The 21,509-nt window shown below is 45.0% G+C and overlaps 1 protein-coding gene across 1 annotated transcript in view; it reads right to left on the reverse strand.

Moving 5' to 3' along the window:
• The window catches only part of LOC149434004 (nuclear factor of activated T-cells, cytoplasmic 2-like), a gene marked incomplete at its 3' end in the record, with an annotated part of 73,106 nt that overhangs the window by 12,098 nt on the left and 39,499 nt on the right, over positions 1-21,509 (reverse strand). The window contains exons 4-6 of the mRNA XM_089664233.1: positions 12,866-13,068; positions 9,833-10,005; positions 2,768-2,908 (exon numbers count right to left, since the gene is read on the reverse strand). Coding sequence (XP_089520359.1) covers positions 2,768-2,908; positions 9,833-10,005; positions 12,866-13,068 — 517 coding nt within the window. The remainder of the gene's footprint in view (positions 1-2,767; positions 2,909-9,832; positions 10,006-12,865; positions 13,069-21,509) is intronic.

The following is a 21,509-nucleotide window of genomic DNA, read 5'->3' on the forward strand; positions in this document are numbered from 1 at the left end:
AATTTGTAAAGTACAACAACCTCCACGTTCACCTAATCAGGAACAGTCTATTATTGCTCTGACTACTTTATTAAAATGTAAGGGTAAATCTGGTTGCAGCATGTTGCTCATCAGGGCATTGCCAATGTCAAGAGGGTCATCTGAGCAGGTGGGCCCCGTCTCTTTACAACAATTCGTTCAACACAGTCCCATACATTTATGCAGAACGCTGGGAACCAGCAATCAATAACATGAGTCACATGGAGCTTCTGAGTCAGTCAGAGGATAGGGAATTTCTCTCGTTATGCCAGATTAACAGAATATTCGAGCAGCTTTCAACGTGCTTTTCTTTCTATGGTGGATTCCAAAAGAAAAAAAAAATGCTCTTTAAAAAATGAAGTTTCAGAGGAGAAAATCAGGCTGGAGTCCATTTGCGCCCCCGTATGGTACTCCCTGCCAGAAAGGATGGAGAAAATGCGTTGGATTGTTGTGTTAATGAGGATTTACCATCTGTAAGATTCCAGAGGATTGTGTCATGAGGGAACCTTCCAAAACACTGGATTCCACCCCGTCTCCCTGCGTTTCTCAGAGCTATGGCAACTGGCTTGCAGCAGCACTGTTTCTCAATCAGAGCTCTTAGATTTTTTCCTGTTTTGCAATGTTTTCTTGGGATATCCCGATGACATCAGAGAGAGAAAGAAAGTTCAGGCTGCCTCCAGTGTTGTGGAGATTTATGCAAGGTAATGGTGAGACTGGGTGCCAGACACATTGATGTTATAACAACATCGGCCTGTGTTTAGTTACAGCCTCTGTATACAACTGCAGCTCTCTAACATGGAGAACTACAAAAAAATACACATTACCAATACACACTGAGGTTGCCGTCCAGCAAAGAGTCCAACAACCAATAAGGGCAGGAAAGAGTTGATAAGACAATGGTTGTTACTTTTTTCTCTTTCATAGATGTAGCATCCTGCTAAACAGATTGCTAGAAAGGGTCAGGTACATTTAGTTCTTTAGCTCCTCTGTAATCATTGGAGCGGTGTGTGATTATTTTTGGCTGTTCTGGGTCTTGTAGGCTGCTTCCCCCTGCCTTCTTGCAGATTCTAGAATGTAGTGGGTTGGAAGAGGCAGACCCTTGGCCTGAATTCTCATGTGGTCTCAGTGATGCCCAGTAGGTGGCTGAGGAGTGCATAAATAGTCTGGGGCCTGGAGCAGCAGTCCAGAAGAAGAAGTCCCTACCCAGACAGGGTTGCTACCCTTCCGGGCAGTATAGCTGGTTTGCATTTCATCAAGGTCCTGGCTAATTGGGAGATGGGGGTCTATTTTCTGAGAATAGCTGGAGTCATATCAAGGGACTACACTGAGGATGTGGTCTTGGAATTCACAGAAGTGTCTAGCTGATATTGGACGGAGGTATCCAAGTATCCAGGGACATTGTGAGTACAGGCATGGGTGTAGGATCCTACTGACTGTCTGCTGCTACTATATATTTGCTTCAGTGCGAGTCACTAAGCTACTCGTACACTCCCTGATTATCTCACGCCTCGACTACTGCAACTCCCTCCTCACCGGCCTACCCCAGTGCAGGCTCTCCCCGCTTCAGACCATCCTGAACTCAGCGGCTAGACTCATCCACCTCACCAACCGCTCCACCTCTGCCTCCCCCCTCTGCCTATCCCTCCACTGGCTCCCTATCGCCCAACGCATCAAATTCAAACTACTCACTCTGACCTACAAAGCCATTCACAACACTGCCCCTAACTACCTCACCAACCTGATTCCCAGGTATCACCCCACCCGTACCCTTCGCTCCTCACAGGACCTCCTTCTATCTTGCCCCCTGGTCTCCTCCTCCCATGCACGTCTGCAAGACTTCTCCAGGTCCTCGCCCATCCTCTGGAACTCATTACCCCAATCCATCAGACTGTCACCTTCCCTCCTCACCTTCAGACGCTCCCTGAAAACCCACCTCTTCAGGGAAGCCTACCCCACCCTCACCTAACTGCCGTTCTCCTTCATTCCTCCTACCACTCCATCCCCCACAGCCACTTCCTCCTGTACCACTACCCCCTCCCTCGTAGATTGTAAACTCGAAAGAGTAGGGCCCTCTAACCCCTCGTGTGCTGTTTGTAGTTGCTGTACTGTTTCATGTATTGTTCCCCCATCTATTGTACAGCGCTGAGCAAACCCTTTGGCGCTATATAAACTCGATGTAATGTAATGTAATGTCCTCTGATTTTTGCCCTGTGTATTGGAGTATTGCACAGCACCATGCACATCAACCAAGTTCAATTTGCATTAAAGCTTAAAAAGACACCCTAATTCTGATCACTGAGCTGTGAGACTGTCTGTGCTGCTGTGTGCCGTGCTGCTGTGTGCCTGGCTGCATCTACACCAAATGGGAAGAGAACATAGCCCTTGTTTGACAATAGCTGCAGACACAGCACAAAGTATGTTTAGGTGCTCAAAACACTGCTTCCCAGTCACTGATCACCGTACAGAGATCAGACTGAAAGTATTTACATGTCTCTTCTATTACAAGGGAAGTTGATTCGGCCTAGTCAGTGTTCATAATTCTACAATGGGGAAACTGTGGCTTCTTTGGAGAAAGCTGAAGCTGTGAGGAGGGATTGCTTGTTCTACATTACTCTACCCACCTCTCCTTTCTAATTTCAGACAGCGAGGGACAGACTCTGACCAAGTGACCTTATGATTTCATAAAGTGTAATTGTATGCAATTATATGTAATTACATGTCTGTATATCTGTTACGGGCCAAGACTTACCCGGTGTCTTCTCCGTGAAGATAACTTTGGACTCGGCTGTAAAATTCTGCCCGGTAAGAATCATCTGCTGCCCCCCATATACAAGACAGCTGTCAATGTCCTGCCTTTCCACCAGAGGAAGTTCATGAGCAGACCTTTGAGCTGGGCAAGAAAAGAAATTTAAATTTGTTAGTGGAAAAATATAAAATATATTACACAAGACACGATCGTTATCACACCTCTTCTATTCACCCTGCATGGTTTTATGCCTAGACTGAGCAACTTGCTGATCTCAAATATTGGTGAATAAACTTTTCCTTTACATCCTTCGGAAATCCTGGGACTTGTTGTTGCCCGATAATGGTACTATAATAATCCCCAGAATGCAACCTTTATGTTAGCATGTCCACTTAGGGCCGGTTCACACCATGCCCCCATCTGAATTGCAAAGCAACACATTGTGCGTTCCTGTGTAATTGTACCCACATGCAAAGCTGCACCTTCATTTTCGATCTGCAGTGGGCGTCACCCCAAACACAGTACGTTTGCCTACACCTGCCGGCATGATACGTTTGTACCATGCGATCCGGTTACAGTGCGTTTTAATAAGTAGGGCATGCAGTCATTTTGGCCCGTTGCGATTTTAGCCCGTTCAAAATGAATGGGCTTAAAATCGCAATCGCAAGAGCCACATGTGAATCTCCCAGGAATGCAGGGCATGTTCCTGCTCGGTTCAGCTTCGGGCATGGTGTGAACTGACCCTTAAAACAGATCATTTAGTGCTGCTACAAGCTGAATCTTACCTACAGCCTCTTATGTCTCTCAGCGTTTCAGCCTCCTACAGAAACTCTCAGCTACTATCAGCTCTGCCAGTTGTTACAGTTTTATTTATTGTTTTGTATATGTTAGATTTCCATTTTTTTTTTTCAAATTAGAGACAAATTCAATTCATGGAGGGGGCAGAGTTGTGAGATGCAGTGAGATTTACAGTATCAGAGTGTATATATATTTATATTACACTTCTGATTGGACTGTTTCTAACTGTACTGATGCATGGTGTATATAGAAAACAAATATTGGTAACTTGGTGACTTCATCCACAGAATATCGCTGCCTTTGTGCTCCTTTCACTTACAAATGACAGCATAGTGCAAAGCATTATTAGATGTAATTAAATCACTCAAGCATCACAAAAGTACTACGTTCTTACACAAGCACACCAAAGCCGGTTAGATCTGCCTGCTTCTGTTTAGTAATACACCAAGGTTGCTAAGCTACAACCGCACTCTGAGGGAAAACCCAAAATCTTCTGTAGACCCCAACTACTTATCCTTGTATCACAGTAATTAAACAAAAAAAAGCTACAAGTGACTCATATGTGAAACATGATTACGACGTCGTAGGGCAGGATGTGATGCTGTGCAAGCCACTAGGGGAAGGTGAGTAGAAGTGGGTCGGGTGGTGGGCTAGGAAGGGACAGTCTGCTGCAGAGTCCAGTTCTCGGAGAATATATAAATCTCTTCAGCCAAGGAATTCTCGGAGAAATGATTCTGGCAGTGTTATTCTACAACTGCTTCTGACACTCACAGGGTGGTGAGGGGATTATGTTATAACATGAACAAGACAAGGCAGAGAAGGCAAGTCTACCACAATACTACAAACATGTGAGAATAAAAACACACAGTAATAGTACCATGCAGGGCTGACAAATCCCAGGCACCAGGTCGACTAGAAATTGTATCCTGGTGCCTAGATTCACACACTGCCTGCCATTGACTGCAATGCAAAATCTCCTCCCATTGACTTCAATGCAAAAACTCTTCCCATTGACGTCAATGCAAAAATGCCTCCCACTGACTTCAATGCAAAAACGCCTCCCATTGGCTTCAATGCAAAAACGCCTCCTATAGACTTCAATGCAAAAACGCCTCCCATTGACTTCAATGCAAAAACGCCTCCCGTTGACTTCAATGCAAAAACGCCTCCCGTTGACTTCAATGCAAAAACGCCTGTCATTGACTTCAATGCAAAAACGCCTGTCATTGACTTCAATGCAAAAACGCCTGTCATTGACTTCAATGCAAAAACGCCTGTCATTGACTTCAATGCATAAACACCTCCCATAGACTTTAATGCTAAATCATCTCTCATTGACTTCAATGCAAAAACACCTCCCATAAACTTCAATGCAAAAACACCTCCCATAGACCTCAATGCAAAAACAACTCCCATAAACTTCAATGCAAAAACACCTCCTAAAGACTTCAATGCAAAATCTCCTTCCATTGACTTCAGTGCAAAAACGCCTCTCATTGACTTCAACGAAAAATCTCCTGTCAATAGCAATCCTATGTGACACTTTATCACCTGCAAGTCTCAAACGCACCACTACAAACTCGCACAGGACCCTTTTTATAATGGCACTCAAAACACAATGTGTGTGGATTGCATCTGTGTGAACCACCTCAATAGGAACACATAATATGTAGCCTGTCATGCTAATCTGTGAGTTTGAAAACACATCCAGAATCGCATATGCCATGATGGTTCAGTAGTTTTATCCTCCTGCAGCACAGTTATGCTCTGTGCCACGATGCTGTCACTCCCATACGCATGTGTAGGAGTGATGTCACCACAGCCCAGTTATTCAAGGGGCCAAAGGGAGTGAACCTGAAAGGAAGGCCTGGTGAAGATGGCAGCGCCCAGGACTAGGGATGCGGTGACAGCTCAACCCTAGAGGGCCTCCTTTGACAGGTAAGTCTGTCATAAAGTGCGAATACGCTGTGCATACTACTTTATGGCATAAACCTGCAGAAGCACATTACAGAAAACATTAGCGGAGTTTAATTCTCCTTCAATGGCGAATTTGCTTTGGGTCAGCCATTCTAAGAACTCATGACAGAGGATCAGCATGACAGCTGCTGGCATTGTTAGAATTGGAGGTCAGCCCACATGTATCTTACATTACAAATTAACAAAAAGTGCATTTTCTGAGCAATACAAGTTCATTAACAAAGCCACAACATCTCTGTGGTTTGTTTAATCACCGAATGTTTGTTTTTCCTCTACTATGTGTATTTGTACTTAATTGTTCACTTAAAGGACTATCCCGTCCAAGGCCCTCTGTGGTTAGTTCTGTGTAGCAAACTGGATATGGTAGACACAGGTTTACATGAAGCCTTTTGTGTGGGCTCTGTCTGCCGCCCCTCTTCTTCCTAAATTTCCAGCGTTTTCCCTAAACTGGGATACCTTCATAACAAGAGTGCCCTTGAATATTCATCCAAATGCCACGCCCTGACGCTGCCTTCATACATCATCCCACTGAAGTATAAAATAAATCGTTCTGAAGAGACGGCAAACAATGTAAAGTAGATCTAAACACACACTGGATGATACGTAAACAATTGCCACGGGCACACACTTCAATGTAAGCTTCACATCTTTGCACATTATTGCTCTGAACTGACTTCGTGATGGTGACAACGGTGCGTCACGTCTGCTGTGCTTGGGGTCAGAACAAGCATTTAGGGCCCTAGGAACACTGAGCGTTTAGTCCTGTGAATTGACACAGGGGGGACTTGGGGACTTAATATGGGGGATGAATTAATATGGGGAATGAATTACTATATGGGGGATGAATTACTATGGGGAATGAATTACTATATGGGGGATGAATTACTATATGGGGGATGAATTACTATGGGGGATGAATTACTATATGGGGGATGAATTACTATATGGGGGATGAATTACTATGGGGGATGAATTACTATATGGGGGATGAATTACTATGGGGGATGAATTACTATGGGGGATGAATTACTATATGGGGGATGAATTACTATATGGGGGATGAATTACTATGGGGGATGAATTACTATATGGGGGATGAATTACTATGGGGGATGAATTACTATATGGGGGATGAATTACTATATGGGGGATGAATTACTATATGGGGGATGAATTACTATATGGGGGATGAATTACTGTATAGGGGATTAATTACTATGGGGGATGAATTACTATATGGGGGATGAATTACTATATGGGGGATGAATTACTATGGGGGATTAATTACTATATGGGGGATGAATTACTATGGGGGATGAATTACTATATGGGGGATTAATTACTATGCTTACTATGAGGGAATATTACTATACTTACTATGGATGACACATACACATCATTCATCTACTCTTGGTCTGGCCCCTGGGTCCAATATATGAACCCATTGCAGCCCTCAAGTCAAAAAGTTTGCCCACCCCTGCAACTAGAGCCTCATGCACCGCGGCTAGAATATGGGGCCTAATAAAATCTGCTAGAAAAACCCATTAGGAAAAGAGTACATTTAAGTGGTAGAAGCAGGCAGATCCTTTGCGGGAGCAGTTCTCTGTGATCCTGGTCTGATGATCTCTCACACCCTGGAGACACAAGGCATACTGCTCAGGAAGCGACTTTCGGATGATCAGAGCAAGGATGAACGCTGCGGTGTGCATGAACCACTGACTACAATCGACCAGCAAAGAGAGCTTTTCCATAAGTCCAGTCACAGACTTGTGTGAGATGTTGCATAAAGGTAATAAAAACAGCTATACTGGTTATTTCAAGTAGTAGTAAAGCCTATGAGATAAAGAGAAGAAATGGGTCTCCCGGCAAGTCATAACGTATGGTACACATACATACTACTTCATTATAACAGACTTGACTACACACGGAGCCTCCAGCGCTGCGCTGTCATGGGTCTCCCTGCTCCCCAGCGGCTTCCACCTTCACCCAGTTTTCCTTCCGTTCTATCTTTGGCCGCTTGAATGGCTGGGCAGAAGTGACATCACTCCCATGCATGCGCACAGGTGTCACATCGCCACGGCACACAAACTGGGCCGTAAATGTTGTCTGAGCTGCGCATGCGTGGCTCATATCACCCTCTGACAGACAGGTGGGGGCATTTATGAAAGAAGAGGCCTCTAGGGTCTCTTCTGTCATAAAAACCTGTCTGTCAGCGGATTTTAAGATTTTTCACTTTACTACCACTTTAAAGTGACCGTTTTCCTGCAGGTTAAACAATGTATGACCTATTCTCTTCAAAAAGTGATTCAGGTGATTAGGCAGCCCATACATTACTCACTTTTTTTTGTTCTACCAGCAAGTTGATCTATGTGAGAGGGGTTTTATGATTATCAATCAGCTGCTGCACTTGTAGAGTTCTAATGAGGAAAGTGGCAGGGTCTGCATCCCTTTAGGCATGATTTCCTATTGGGAGTATCTCACCAAAAATTTCATTTTTCTTCCAAGGTTTGATGCCAAAAACCTGACTTGTATCTTAGTGCAGCCAGTCACACAAGCAGGAAATGATATTTTTGGAGGGCGTTCTGTACACCTTCTGTATACAGAACGCCTCCAGGTAGCCATATTGCATTGCATTGTACAGAAAATTACAGCGCTGCTGATTGAAAAGAAAAGGTAATTTTTAATAACTTTCATTTACAAAATGACTTGTGTCGCAATTGTATACGCTAGATTAATTTTTTTTACCTTCCTTTTTTTCATTAACCACATCCCGACCGCCCTTTAGCAGACATACTGCTGCAGGGTGTCAGGGGTGTGCAAAATCACTTGTATATACACATGATTTTGTGTTTCCAGGTAGGGGGCGCGTGAGAACTCACTGTGGAACCTAAGGGGTTAATCCTCCGCATTGTGTTTGATCCTGTCTTCTCTGATCCTCCCCTTCTTCTACTGTCTCCAATCCACCTGCTGATAGAACAGAACCTTGGGGAAAGCTGCTCATACTCAGTTTGGTGTGTATTGCTTGGGAGAGTGCATGAGATCAGCACAGGGCCAATCAGCACTGTCAAGAGAGAGGGTCAGGGGTCCTGCAGCCTCAGAGGAAGTCAGGTGAGAATGAAAACTCATTCTACAAGCTTTAACCAATGCTCTGCTGAACACTGATAGAAGTCACAAGACTGCTATAAACTGCTGATGAGAAAAGGTATTTAGCAGTTGATATGTATTAAAAAAAATTGCATTTCCATGTTCTGTGCACTGTACGGTGACTGGATATAGTGAATGCAGGGTCCGGGGAGAGCGGATATAGTGAATGCAGGGTCCGGGGAGACCAGATATAGTGAATGCAGGGTCCGGGGAAAGCGGATATAGTGAATGCAGGGTCCGGGGAGATCAGATATAGTGAATGCAGGGTCCAGGTTGACCAGATATAGTGAATGCAGGGTCCGGGGAGATCAGATATAGTGAATGCAGGGTCCGGGGAGATCAGATATAGTGAATGCAGGGTCCGGGGAGATCAGATATAGTGAATGCGGGGTCCAGGGAGAGCGGATATAGTGAATGCAAGGACTGGGGAGAGCGGATATAGTGAATGCGGGGTCCGGGGAGAGCGGATATAGTGAATGCGGGGTCCGGGGAGAGCGGATATAGTGAATGCGGGGTCCGGGGAGAGCGGATATAGTGAATGCGGGGTCCGGGGTGACCGGATATAGTGAATGCGGGGTCTGGGGAGAGGGGATATAGTGAATGCGGGGTCCGGGGAGAGCGGATATAGTGAATGCGGGGTCCGGGGAGAGCGGATATAGTGAATGCGGGGTCCGGGGAGAGCGGATATAGTGAATGCGGGGTCCGGGGAGAGCGGATATAGTGAATGCGGGGTCCGGGGAGAGCGGATATAGTGAATGCGGGGTCCGGGGTGACCGGATATAGTGAATGGGGGGTCCGAGGTTTAGTTACACTTTAAGCATGAAGAGTAAAGTCAGAACCCTGCATACCTATTTCAGTCCAGTGCTTCAGAAGATACTGAAGCCACTGGATTATCATGACAGCCCTGCAATTAGTATTTTCAGAAGGAAAGCTCAGCCATGGCAGTCTTGTTTAGTGATATCACAGCCCCACAAAAGAGAATAAATATAATGCATCCAAATGTTAGGTTTGTGTTACATCACAGCCCAAACAATTCTTTTTACTGTTAGGAGTACTTAGCAAAAAACAAAACAAAAATGGAATATGCCTAACAAATGAAGCCTGTATATTTTGGAAACTTTTCATTAAATAACTTATAAGGTCACTCACAGCATTCAATCGGATTGGACGCCGCTTGCAAGGAAACAATCCTCCCGCTGGCCTCCGGAATATGTATTCGAAAGACAAGGCGTACTCGGGTGTTCTTCCTCCCAATGTCTGTTTCACCTTTCCTCAGTTCAATATCTGCGTTTTTTAACTTCAAGATTCCAGCGCAATCGATACTGTCATCATAAAACACAAAGCAAGTCATATGATCAGCTATGCAGAGAGAAACCAAAGTGAAAGCTTAACTCCTCTTTTGTTGAGAAAAATTACCCCTCTCCTCTGGGTGATCTGTGTACAGAATTTTAACAAACTTTGTTGCAGATTCCTACCTTTTGTTATTCTGAAGAAAGGGATGTTTGTTTGTCTGTGTTCACGTGCAAAATGAATGGGAATGGGAGTGGTTCCTAATTATCAATCAGCTGCTGCACCTGCAGGGCTCTAATGAGCAAAGTGTCAGGGTCTGCATCCCTTTAGATGGGATTTCCCTTCAGGAGTATCTCAACAAAAATGACATTTTTGTTGCCTTAAATCTGACTTGTATCTTAGTGCAGACCTCTGGGAACATCAGTGAGCCAATCACACAAGCAGGAAATGACATTTCTGGGGAGGCGCTCTGTATACCATCTGCGTGCAGAACACCTCCTGGTGGCCACTTTGTATTTTACAGAAAATTACAGATTGATACTGATTGAAAAGGAAAGGTCATTTGTAATAACATTCAATAACAATATGACTTGTCTGCAGGGGGTTTAACACACATTCCCCGTGGCTGCTGCGGTGGCTTTTGCCAAAGCACAGCAGGGCAGTGTGAAGCTGTCCTAAGGGCCCGTTCACACCATGGTGCAGAGATGTCAGTTTTTCTAAAAAAGTTCTGCAAGGGCACAAGAAAATCAATTGTTTTCTATGTGCCCTGTTCACACCACAACACTGGTATCATGTGCAGATTTTTTCTGCACAGGAATCTGCAACGTGTACAAAACTCATCGAAACGCTCGTTAAAACTGAGGTCTCTGCAAGAGAAATCTGCACGTCCGTTTCCATCAGTTTTTCTGCACGTATGGTGTGAAGCCGCCCTAAATGTATAAAAGCTGACCATTGTAAGACCATTGACCATTGTCAGAGTTAAATGGTTTGACTCAATCCTCTAACTGCCACTCTTTCTGGACAACTTAGGTCTGTTAAATGACGCTGAAAAATAACAGACTTACTGGCCAGATCAACAGGCAAAACAAAGGGTAAAGCAAAGCCCAAGAATACCCCTCGCCTCACCCCTTCAGTCTCCGCCCATATCACAAGCCTACTGAACGACAAATCGGATTGGATGTCACTCCACTTCCTCAAACTAAACTTTCCAAAACCGAGCTCCAAGTTTTCCCCCCAGCCTGCGCCCCCCCCGGCTTCTCCATCACGACCAACAACGCCACCATCAGTCCCACCCCGCAAGGCAGAGTACTAGGTGTCATTCTAGACTCCAATCTGTCTTTCCTTGGCTCAAGTCCAATCGCTGACAAACTCATGTAGACTTCACCTCCGCAACATCTCCAAAATACATTCGTTCCCAACCCCGGAAACCACTAAGCAACTCATTCACTCCCTTATCATATCACGCCTCGACTACTGCAACTCCCTCCTCACCGGCTTACCTCACCACAGGCTATCCCCGCTTCAGTCTATCCTGAATACTGCGGCCAGACTCGTCCACCTTACTAACCGCTCCGTATTCGCCACCCCCCACTGGCTTCCGATTGCCCAACGGATCAAATTCAAAATCCTAACATTGACGTACAAAGCTGTTCATAACACTGCCCCGAACTACATCACTGATCTGGTATCTAAATACCACCCAACCCGTACTCTCCGCTCCTCACAAGACCTCCTACTCTCTAGTTCCCTGGTCTCCTCCTCCCCTGGCTGTCTCCAGGACTTCTCCAGGGCTTCCCCCATCCTCTGGAACTCCCTACCCCAATCCATCAGACTATCACCTACTCTCCTCAACTTTAGGCGCACCCTGAAAACCCATCTCTTCAGGAAACCCTACCCCGCCCTCAGCTAATTGCCGATCTCCTCCACTCTTCCTACCACTCCATCCCCCACAGCTATTTCCTCTTGTACCACTATCCCCTCCCTCCCTGTTACTGTACTGTCTCGTGTATTGTCTCCCATTATAAAGTACAGCACTGTTGGCGCTATATAAATCCTGTATAATAATAATAATAATAAAGAAAACTAATGCAGCCACCTCATCTAGGAACTGGCTAGCTGACATGTAAACAATTTTATTTTTGGGTCTAATACTGCTTTAAATACAAATGAGCATCTACTAAGGGAGGATGCTGCGATAAGAACTGCAAAACTCCACCACAAAAAAACAAACTATTTCCTGCAAAAAAACCCACTACTACAGAAAAAAACCCAACACTAGTGAATGTGACATTTAAACAGAAGTAGAAAATGAGCTAACCACTTATCTAAGATCTGAATACATTTTTGTAATGTATAATCTGATGGCTAATAAAAATGTACAGTAAAAAAAATGCAAAAACCTTGCTTTCATTCACCTTACAGAATCATATGCATGTACTGACAGATTTAAGTATCATTAAAGTGCTTCTACCAGCTCAGGGTTCTTTACCTTCATACACTCTATGCATGAAGGTAAAAAACCTTCTGTGTGCAATCCATGTATGAGCAGGCTCTATCAATCGACTTGTACACAACCAGCCTGCTGGGTTTTTCTGGAATGATCAGTGGCACTGGCTATAGCCGGTAACACTGTTCATTGTATCCTGACACTGTCACAATACCACAGCGGGAAGGATGACCTTAGGCAATTATAAGTAAATTGACCCTACAGTTGATCCCCTTCTGCCCTGCTTCAAACAGGTTTTATATTCCCATAGACATGTTCGAGAATGCAAAAAATGCAAAAAAGCCCATCGACACAGGCCCCAAACCAACTCTAAAAATGTTTTAAATCCCCCTAAAAAATTGCCAGCAAAAAAAAAAAAAAGAAAAAAAAAAACAGTTTGTACTTACGTTGCTCTCATGTTGCTCTTTGGCTCCAGAGGGATCTCTAGGACTTTGGTATGTCCAATAATCTTCTCATAGCTGGTGGTAGTAACTGTTTTGCCTGTAATGCGGTGGACCTGGTAGAAAGCATGGGGTTTGAGGATCCTCTCATCAGCTGTACCGATAAAGATCTGCAGACCCAAAGGCTTGTTCTCCATGTAGCCATGAAGCTGCGGATACAACATAACAACAAAAATCAAACACTGTTAAAAATCTAAATCCATCCAAAATAGAAACCTTTAAAATGACTCTGGAGTAGGGGCCAGAGGGAGGAAGCACAGACCGCAGCACGGTACCAGGAATCTTACACACATTGATGTGTACTAAAAAAACCCAGTAGAGACTAAACATAATGATGAGGAACCATTTAAAGAGTAACTGACATTTCAGCTTTGGATTGTTGCTTTCAAGGTGAACCTTGTCCTGGCTGTCCCGACCCACACTTGAGATCGTTAGCCAGCTGTTTTGAACAGCTCTTTTTTGGGCCTTGCTCATCCACCACACTACAACCTCTAAGATGCTTACAAATCAGTCAAATTACTGGTGTCAATCATAATTAGAAACATAATTGTAGGTTTGGCTGCCCTTAAAATGGCTGCATTCAAATTCAGACCTGTTGTGTTAGGAAAGCAATGGAAGAAGTGTGTAGAACAGGGGCGGACTGACAACTCATGGGGCCCCCGGGCAATAGGGGATCATGGGGCCCCTGTATCCTTGCCCAAACTCAAGAAAGCCTATGAAAATGGTACCAGGGGCATCTCATGGGGCCCCCTACTGACCCGGGCCCTCGGGCAGAGCCCGAGTTTCCAAATGGTCAGTCCGCCCCTGGTGGAGAACATTCTAGACCTGTTCTGGATGACAAATGTATGCCTTGCCGGCCTGTAGCAGTACAAGCTAAACAGTTTAAAATGCTGCTACAGAATATATCAAGTGATGGTTATTTTTTTTTTCTCAAGATATAATACAACCTGCTCTCCAAAAATACAGACCACGTGAAATTTGTTTAAGCAGATGTCCTGAATATGATTGTGTGGATTCTGGAGGCAGATGTTACTGTATTTGCATCTTCTGACGTCTACACACCCCCTCAATGACCAGGCGAAGGCAGCGAGAGGTACCAGAAAGAAGGCTATACTTCATTTATGAAACACTTTCATCAAATTATGGAAATATTTTGTGATAGTCGCCTGCGCTATACAAATAAATACAGAGCTCCATCTCAATGATTTGCTGTGTTTTTCAAAGAGGAACTACAGTCAAATATTGTGTCAGTCAACCAACAAATAAATGCAACCTTGCCCTCTTGTCCTCCGATACCTCTCTTTAGTAACAAGCCAAAGGTAACCTGGTCTTCCTTCACTTTGGGGCCAACTCTAAGGCAGGCCATAGACGGTGCGAATATACCTGTGGCTACAGGAAAGAAATCGCTTAATTCCCCCATCAACACAGACAGTGTTGATGGGGGAATCCCTCTGGCCGAGCTATAGTGTTCTCTGGGCGAGGGAAGCTGTCCCTGCCGGGAGAAGACAGTGATTGTTGCTAACAACTATAAGAGATAATCCCATGTAAAATCCAGCAGGCCGCCTGTACAAATGTTTTTTTGATTGATCGACCTGAGTACATTCAGCCTGCCCATACATGGTTTGAACCGTCAATGGCCGGCTTCACCAATATTGGTATTGCCTGTAAATGGAAACCAGGGAAGGCGAATCCTCCATTCACTCCTGACATCCCCTTCTTTGGTGGTCCTTGTCAGCTTTGTAAAACTAGATTCATAGAGTCCTAACTGTTTTTTGGGAAGGTTCACAAAAGTGGCGAGTTTCTTCTTGCAGATACAAGTCACCACTTTGCGCTTCTTCAGCGGCTAGATATAATTTCTTGCATGAATGACAGGATGACAAGCCTCATACATCGTTCAGGTCTGTTCACACCATGGTGGTGTAATTGTACGAAGGGTTTGCTTCTCTCAGCATTCTTGCCCAACACGGTTTCCACAAATACCTACAGCATTGGTAAGTGGTGAAAAAAAAAATAGGGCATTTTACATTTTAAAGTTTTGGGGACAACTGTACAATTTTTTATTGCCCCTTATTTCTCGGCGACCAGTAAAAATAGAGGGGTGAATCTCCCAAATGGGGACACAGACAGCAACAAAAAGTAAGATAGAAGCACTAACCTCCTCCCAAAGCCTCTGCTTTTTTGTACAATACTATCCCCCTATGACAACAGAGTGATCGTTAGTCCTCATTCACATGGGGCATACTACAGTGTACGCCTGTGTGAGGACTGTGTTTACACACATGGGGATACATAGATGTTCTGTGTATCCCTCTGCAGGCAGTTCCATTGATGTCAATTGGGATGCAGCAGCTGTCCGAACACAGATACTGCTCCCAATTAGACATCAGTGCAGAGTCCCAAGCGCAGACAGTGTGTTTAAGGTCATGCACCTGCACTCCTACAGATATCAATAGGTAGCAGCGGATGTGTCTGTGCAGCCGCTGCATCCCAATTGAAAACAATGGTACTGTCTACATGGGGATGCATGGAACATCTATGCATCCCCATGTAGGTAAATTCAGCACTTGCACAGTTCCATTGATGTCAACTGGGATGCAGCAGCTGTCCAATCACAGATGCTGCTCCCAATTAGACATCGGTGCAGAGTCCCAAGCGCAGACAGTGCGTTTAAGGTCATGCACCTGCACCCCTACAGATATCAAATTGGTAGCAGCGGATGTGTCTGTGCAGCCGCTGCATCCCAATTGAAACCAATGGGACTGCTTACATGGGGATGCACGAACATCTACGTATCCCCGTGTAGGTAAACACAGCACTCGCACAGGTGCTGTATCATGCCCCATATGAATGAGGCCTGATTAACAGTGTGCTGCTGTTGTTTCACTACCTGATCACACGCTGGGGTCTCAAGCCGGCCATACACTGTTAAATTATTTTTACTTATTTTTCAGCTTGTGGGCTGAATGAAAAAAAAAAAAATCAAATAGATTCCTCCATCCAGCCTCCATCTGTACCTGTTGCATTCTGATGGGGTGCAGCTGCTGTTCAGCTGACGGTTTTAGATTTTGCAATCAAAGGGTGTCAGGTGGGAAGAAGCAGGTAGTATCAGAACCAGCCTAATGCAGGCCATAGATGGGTCGAAAATCGGCCGATTTGTCGGCCGAAAATAAAATCGGCCGATTTTCGGATCGTTAGTGGGCGATTTGGTCGGCCGTTTTTCGGTATTTTGGCCGTTTTTGTTTTTCGGTAAAGTTGGAAAAAAAATCGGCCGATTTTGCCGATCGGCCGATTTTCGCGGCAATTAGTGGGCAAATCGGCCGATTTTTTACCGATAAAAAATCTGCGCATGAGCAGTGACCTGCAAGAGGAAGACAAAAAGAAGAAAAAGAAGAAGAGGAAGAGGATGAAGAAGAAGAAGAGGATGAAGAAGAAGAAGAGGATGAGGATGAAGAAGAGGATGAAGAAGAAGAAGATGATGATGAAGAAGAAGAGGATGAGGATGATGAAGAAGAAGAGGATGAGGAAGAAGAAGAGGATGAGGATGAAGAAGAGGAAGAAGAAGAAGAGGATGAAGAAGAAGAAGAGGATGAGGATGAAGAAAAAGAAGATGAAGAAGAAGAAGAAGAAGAAGAGGATGAGGATGAAGAAGAAGATGAAGAAGAAGAAGAAGAAGAGGATGAGGATGAAGAAGAAGAAGAAGAGGATGAAGAAGAAGAAGAAGAAGAAGAGGATGAGGATGAAGAAGAAGAGGATGAGGATGATGATGAAGAAGAAGAGGATGAGGATGAAGAAGAAGAAGAAGAAGTAGGATGAAAATAAGAAGAATTCCAGTCCAGCAAAAAGTATCTCTGCAGAGAGCTCCGCTATTTCTGACAGTTCTTTGACATTTACAGCGGTTGAAACATTGTATCTATTTGTTTCCGAATAAAAACATCTGTATCCTAAATGGAAACAAATAGATACAATGTTTCAACCTCTGTAAATGTGAAGGAACTGTCAGAGAACTGTCAGAAATAGCGGAGCTCTCTGCAGGGACACTTTTTGCCAGCTGTAGAAGGGATGAAAATCGGCCGATTTTTTTTACCATTGATGGTAACGTCGGCCGCTTGAACGACCGAATTTTCGTTTTTTAAAAGAAAAATCTGCCGTTTTTTCTCCCCATCTATGGCCTGCATTAGACTATGCAGTAGTGCTGAACTGCAGGACCGGGCTGGCTAGCCACAGGTGCTTGGATCAAAAAACTAAATAAAAAAAAGATTAGAAATCCTTTAGGCTTGGCTTACATAAATGCACTGCGTTTCCCTCACCGCATTGAAATCGCACAACATTCATGCAAACTGCCGGGAGTGTCGATGCTACCAACACCCCAAAATGTTTCGCAAAACGCAGTGCGACTGACAGAATTGGATCATATAGGTGTGAATTTGGTGAGAATTGAGCCATACAAATGAATGGTTCACATCGCACTGCACAGACATCGCATGTGATTTATATAGGAATGCAATACGATTCCTATCCAAAGTACGCGCAGTGTCCCGCACCGCATATATGTAAACCTTTGATTGGTAACACAATTCACATTTATCTATTTCAACTGAGTTTTAGCTGTTTGCCTTGGCTTCAATACAGAGCAATTGAATCATGCTGAGTAATTGCTAGCTTGAAAAAACCCCACAAATGCAGTAAAAGATAGATAAATCATGTTACGGTTCACAGTGTAGAAGGTACAATGTAGGTCAGGAGGGTAATAGCTATGCCAGAAGTCTCAGCGACGAGCTCCCGCAGACAGACCCCAGTGCCATGCACACAACAGTCATGGCTACCTGAGCACAGCATTGTGGTCTGATCTCTCTACCACAGACCCAGCAGTGCCGGAGGTCCTGTCAGTGAGAAGTCAGCCATACTGTGTTGTATCATAATCTAAACAACAACCTCAACCCCACAGCTGTAAATCTCATCTGAAAAATAAAATACAAATATGAGGAACTGGAAAACATTTTAAAGCAAAATGATCTTGAATGTCACATCTGTTAAAGAAAAAAAAATGATTTGGTGTATCCTCAGCACGATGTTCTGAAGAATCTTATGTCGCACAAGGGACAGCATATGGATTTAAAGGGATTGTGAAGGATGACTTTTTTTTTTTTTTAAATAACAGACATGTTATACTTACCTGCTCTGTGTAATGGTTTTGCAAAGAGCAGCCCCAATCCTCCTCTTCTTGGGTCCCCCTACTAGCACTCCTGGCTCCTCTCCCCTGCTGAGTACCCCCATAGCAAGCCCCTTGCAATGAGGGCACTTGTGTGTGCTCACTCCCATCCCATAGACACACAGAGTATGGCTTGGACCCCCTTCACTGGATGTGACTGACAGCAGGAGAGGAGGGAGAGTCACTGCTCTCAGGCACATCGCTGGATCAAGATCGGGAGCAGGGGAGTATGGGGGAGGGAGGGGAGGATGGGGGAGGGAGGAGAGTATGGGGGAAGGAGGGGGGTATGGGGGAGGGAGGAGAGTATGATGGAAGGAGGAAAGGATGGGGGAAGGAGGGGAGGATGAGGGAGGGAGGAGAGGATGGGGGAGGGAGGGGAGGATGGGGGAGGGGGGGAGGATGGGGGAGGGAGGGAGGGAGGGGAGGATGGGGGAGGGGGGGAGGATGGGGGAGGGGGGGAGGATGGGGGAGGGAGGGAGGGGGGGGAGGATGGGGGAGGGGGGGAGGATGGGGGAGGGAGGGAGGGGAGGATGGAGGAAGGAGGGGAGGATGGGGGAGGGAGGGGAGGATGGGGGAGGGAGGGGAGGATGGGGGAGAGAGGGGAGGATGGGGGAGGGAGGGAGGGAGGGGAGGATGGGGGAGGGAGGGAGGGAGGGAGGGGGGGATGGGGGAGGGAGGGAGGGGAGAATGGGGGAGGGAGAGAGGGGGGGAGGGAGAGAGGGGGGGGAGGGAGAGAGGGGGGGGGAGGGAGGGGGGGAGGGAGGGGGGGAGGGAGGGGGGGAGGGAGGGGTCTGCATGCAGAAAGTTTTTTACCTTAATGCATTAAGGTAAAGAAAAAAAACCTTCAGCCTTTAGAACTTTAATGTCAGTCTAAAGACCCCAATTGAAAAAATACTGAAATGAGACACCATGAACCTTACACATGTACAGATAAAAGCCACTGGGATGGTTTACAAAGAACTAGGCTTGGGTTTGTTCATACTTTCTGTTCAACTCATTTCAGTAATTGTTCAGTAAAATGTCTTTTATTTTTTTAAATAGCAATTGATTATTTTTTATAACAAAGTGATCATACTTCACGAATACCATCACTGTGCAACCAACTACAAACCTACATTCTGGTCATTCAAAAGTTTATGTGGGTTTTTGTTTTTTCTTTTACCAGGGAAGCCTGACCTCACAAGAAGTGGGAGAAAATAATCCCAAACTGAGAAAACACCTCACCATAAACAGCTGTCGCTTTTGGTCGATTCCTCCCAACTTCCTTTTCTGATGACACCTGCTCATTTTTGGCTTTGTACTGCATCACATCACAGCTGTGACTAGAACTTTATACTGTCACTTGTGACAGTTCAATAAAGTTATAAACAAAAAAAGTAAAAAAAAAAAAAAAGTAAACAGTACAATGCGCCAAGATAGATAATATATAAAAAGTTTGCTTCAAAACTACAAGACAAAGAAAGCAGTGTTAAAAGACGTCACGGTACAAGAATCGTGTGCCCGGGTCCCCTAGTCTCACCTGATGTTTGGCTATTATGATGAACTCTTGCGGTTTCCTTTGACGTGTTCCACTGGCACATAACATAAAGGAACACCTTTTCTGTGTCTGCCAAATATGGACTCACTCCCTTGGCGTGTTTTCTGTCTGCTATTTTATGAAGTTCTAGCCCAGAATTGGCCAGTGTCACCCCCAGACAGACAGGATACCAGAAGGTCCTGGCATTACTCTGGACAGAAGGTATTGTGAATCAGGGAGACAGACAGATTTACTCTCTGGATATTTCATGCAGGAAAGTCTGACAGACACAGTAAAGGATATCATTTTTTTTCATTACTGCCTAAAGGGCTGCTGTTCTGTGCTCACTGTGTGTACTTAAAAATCATTTACTTTTACAAGGTCTCTGGATTTATGATCCGGCATTGGCGGCTTCTAGTACTGAGAGAACATGAAAGCCATATGAACAAAGTCAAAGCCGTCTTAAGAAAAATAAATACAGCTACCAAAATTGATTTTATCTTTTGCAGTAGATTTGGACAGAGCAGCCTCGATCCTCCTCTTCTTGAGTCCCCAGCCGGCGCTCTGGGCTCCACCCCCACATCAATTGCTATGGGGGCACTCATGCCTGCTTGCTCCTGAGCACTTTTCTGTGTGTCCATACGCTTTGGCCCCACCCCTTTCCTTATCGCTGGCTCTAATTGACAGGTAAAAAAACCTTCTACAGGCAACTTCCCTTACAGCCCCCCCTAAATACATACCTTAGCCCGATCTTGATCCAGAGATGAACACGAGAACCAAGGCTTTCTTGCTCCCTATTGGTTCAGATACAGCATCAGGAGACATCTTGCTGCTGTATCTGAACCAATAAGGAGCAAGAAAGCCTTGGCTCTCATGCACATCGCTGGATCAAGATTGGGCTAAGGCAGTGGTCGGCAAGCCGCGGCTCGCGAGCCACATGCGGCTCTTTACACGCTTTAATGCGGCTCTTGTGTGCCGGGCGCCCGCTCCCCTCCCTCCTCTCGGGCGGCAGGGACTCTGCAGCGTGATCCAAAAAAAAAAAACAGCCAGGGCAGCGCGCTCAAATGCAATGATTGGCCAGTCTCGCTGCCACTCACATCCTGATAGCCAGTGATTGGCTGTCAGGATGTGTGTAGGCGGGGCAGCGTGACGAACGTGAGAGGAGCTAGGCTCCTCTCACAGTCCGCCCTGAAGACCGGAACGGCGCGGGAACACGGCGAGAGGAACGCGCGGAGCAAAGGTAAGTGAATTGACACAGGGGGGACTTGGCTTACTACTTGCTACTTACTTACTACTACTATATGAGGGATGAATTAATATGGGGGATGAATTACTATAGGGGGGATGAATTACTATATGGGGGATGAATTACTATGGGGGATGAATTACTATGGGGGATGAATTACTATATGGGGGATGAATTACTATGGGGGATGAATTACTATATGGGGGATGAATTACTATGGGGGATGAATTACTATATGGGGGATGAATTACTATGGGGGATGAATTACTATGGGGGATGAATTACTATGGGGGATGAATTACTATATGGGGGATGAATTACTATATGGGGGATGAATTACTATGGGGGATGAATTACTATATGGGGAATTAATTACTATATGGGGAATTAATTACTATATGGGGGATGAATTACTATGGGGGATGAATTACTATATGGGGAATTAATTACTATGGGGGATGAATTACTATATGGGGAATTAATTACTATGGGGGATGAATTACTATGGGGGATGAATTACTATATGGGGGATGAATTACTATTGGGGATGAATTACTATATGGGGGATGAATTACTATATGGGGGATGAATTACTATATGGGGGATGAATTACTATGGG

Source organism: Staurois parvus, unplaced genomic scaffold (assembly GCF_062004578.1).
Source record: "Staurois parvus isolate SC_StPar_1 unplaced genomic scaffold, SC_StPar_1.0 ptg001862l, whole genome shotgun sequence".
Lineage (NCBI taxonomy): Eukaryota > Metazoa > Chordata > Amphibia > Anura > Ranidae > Staurois > Staurois parvus.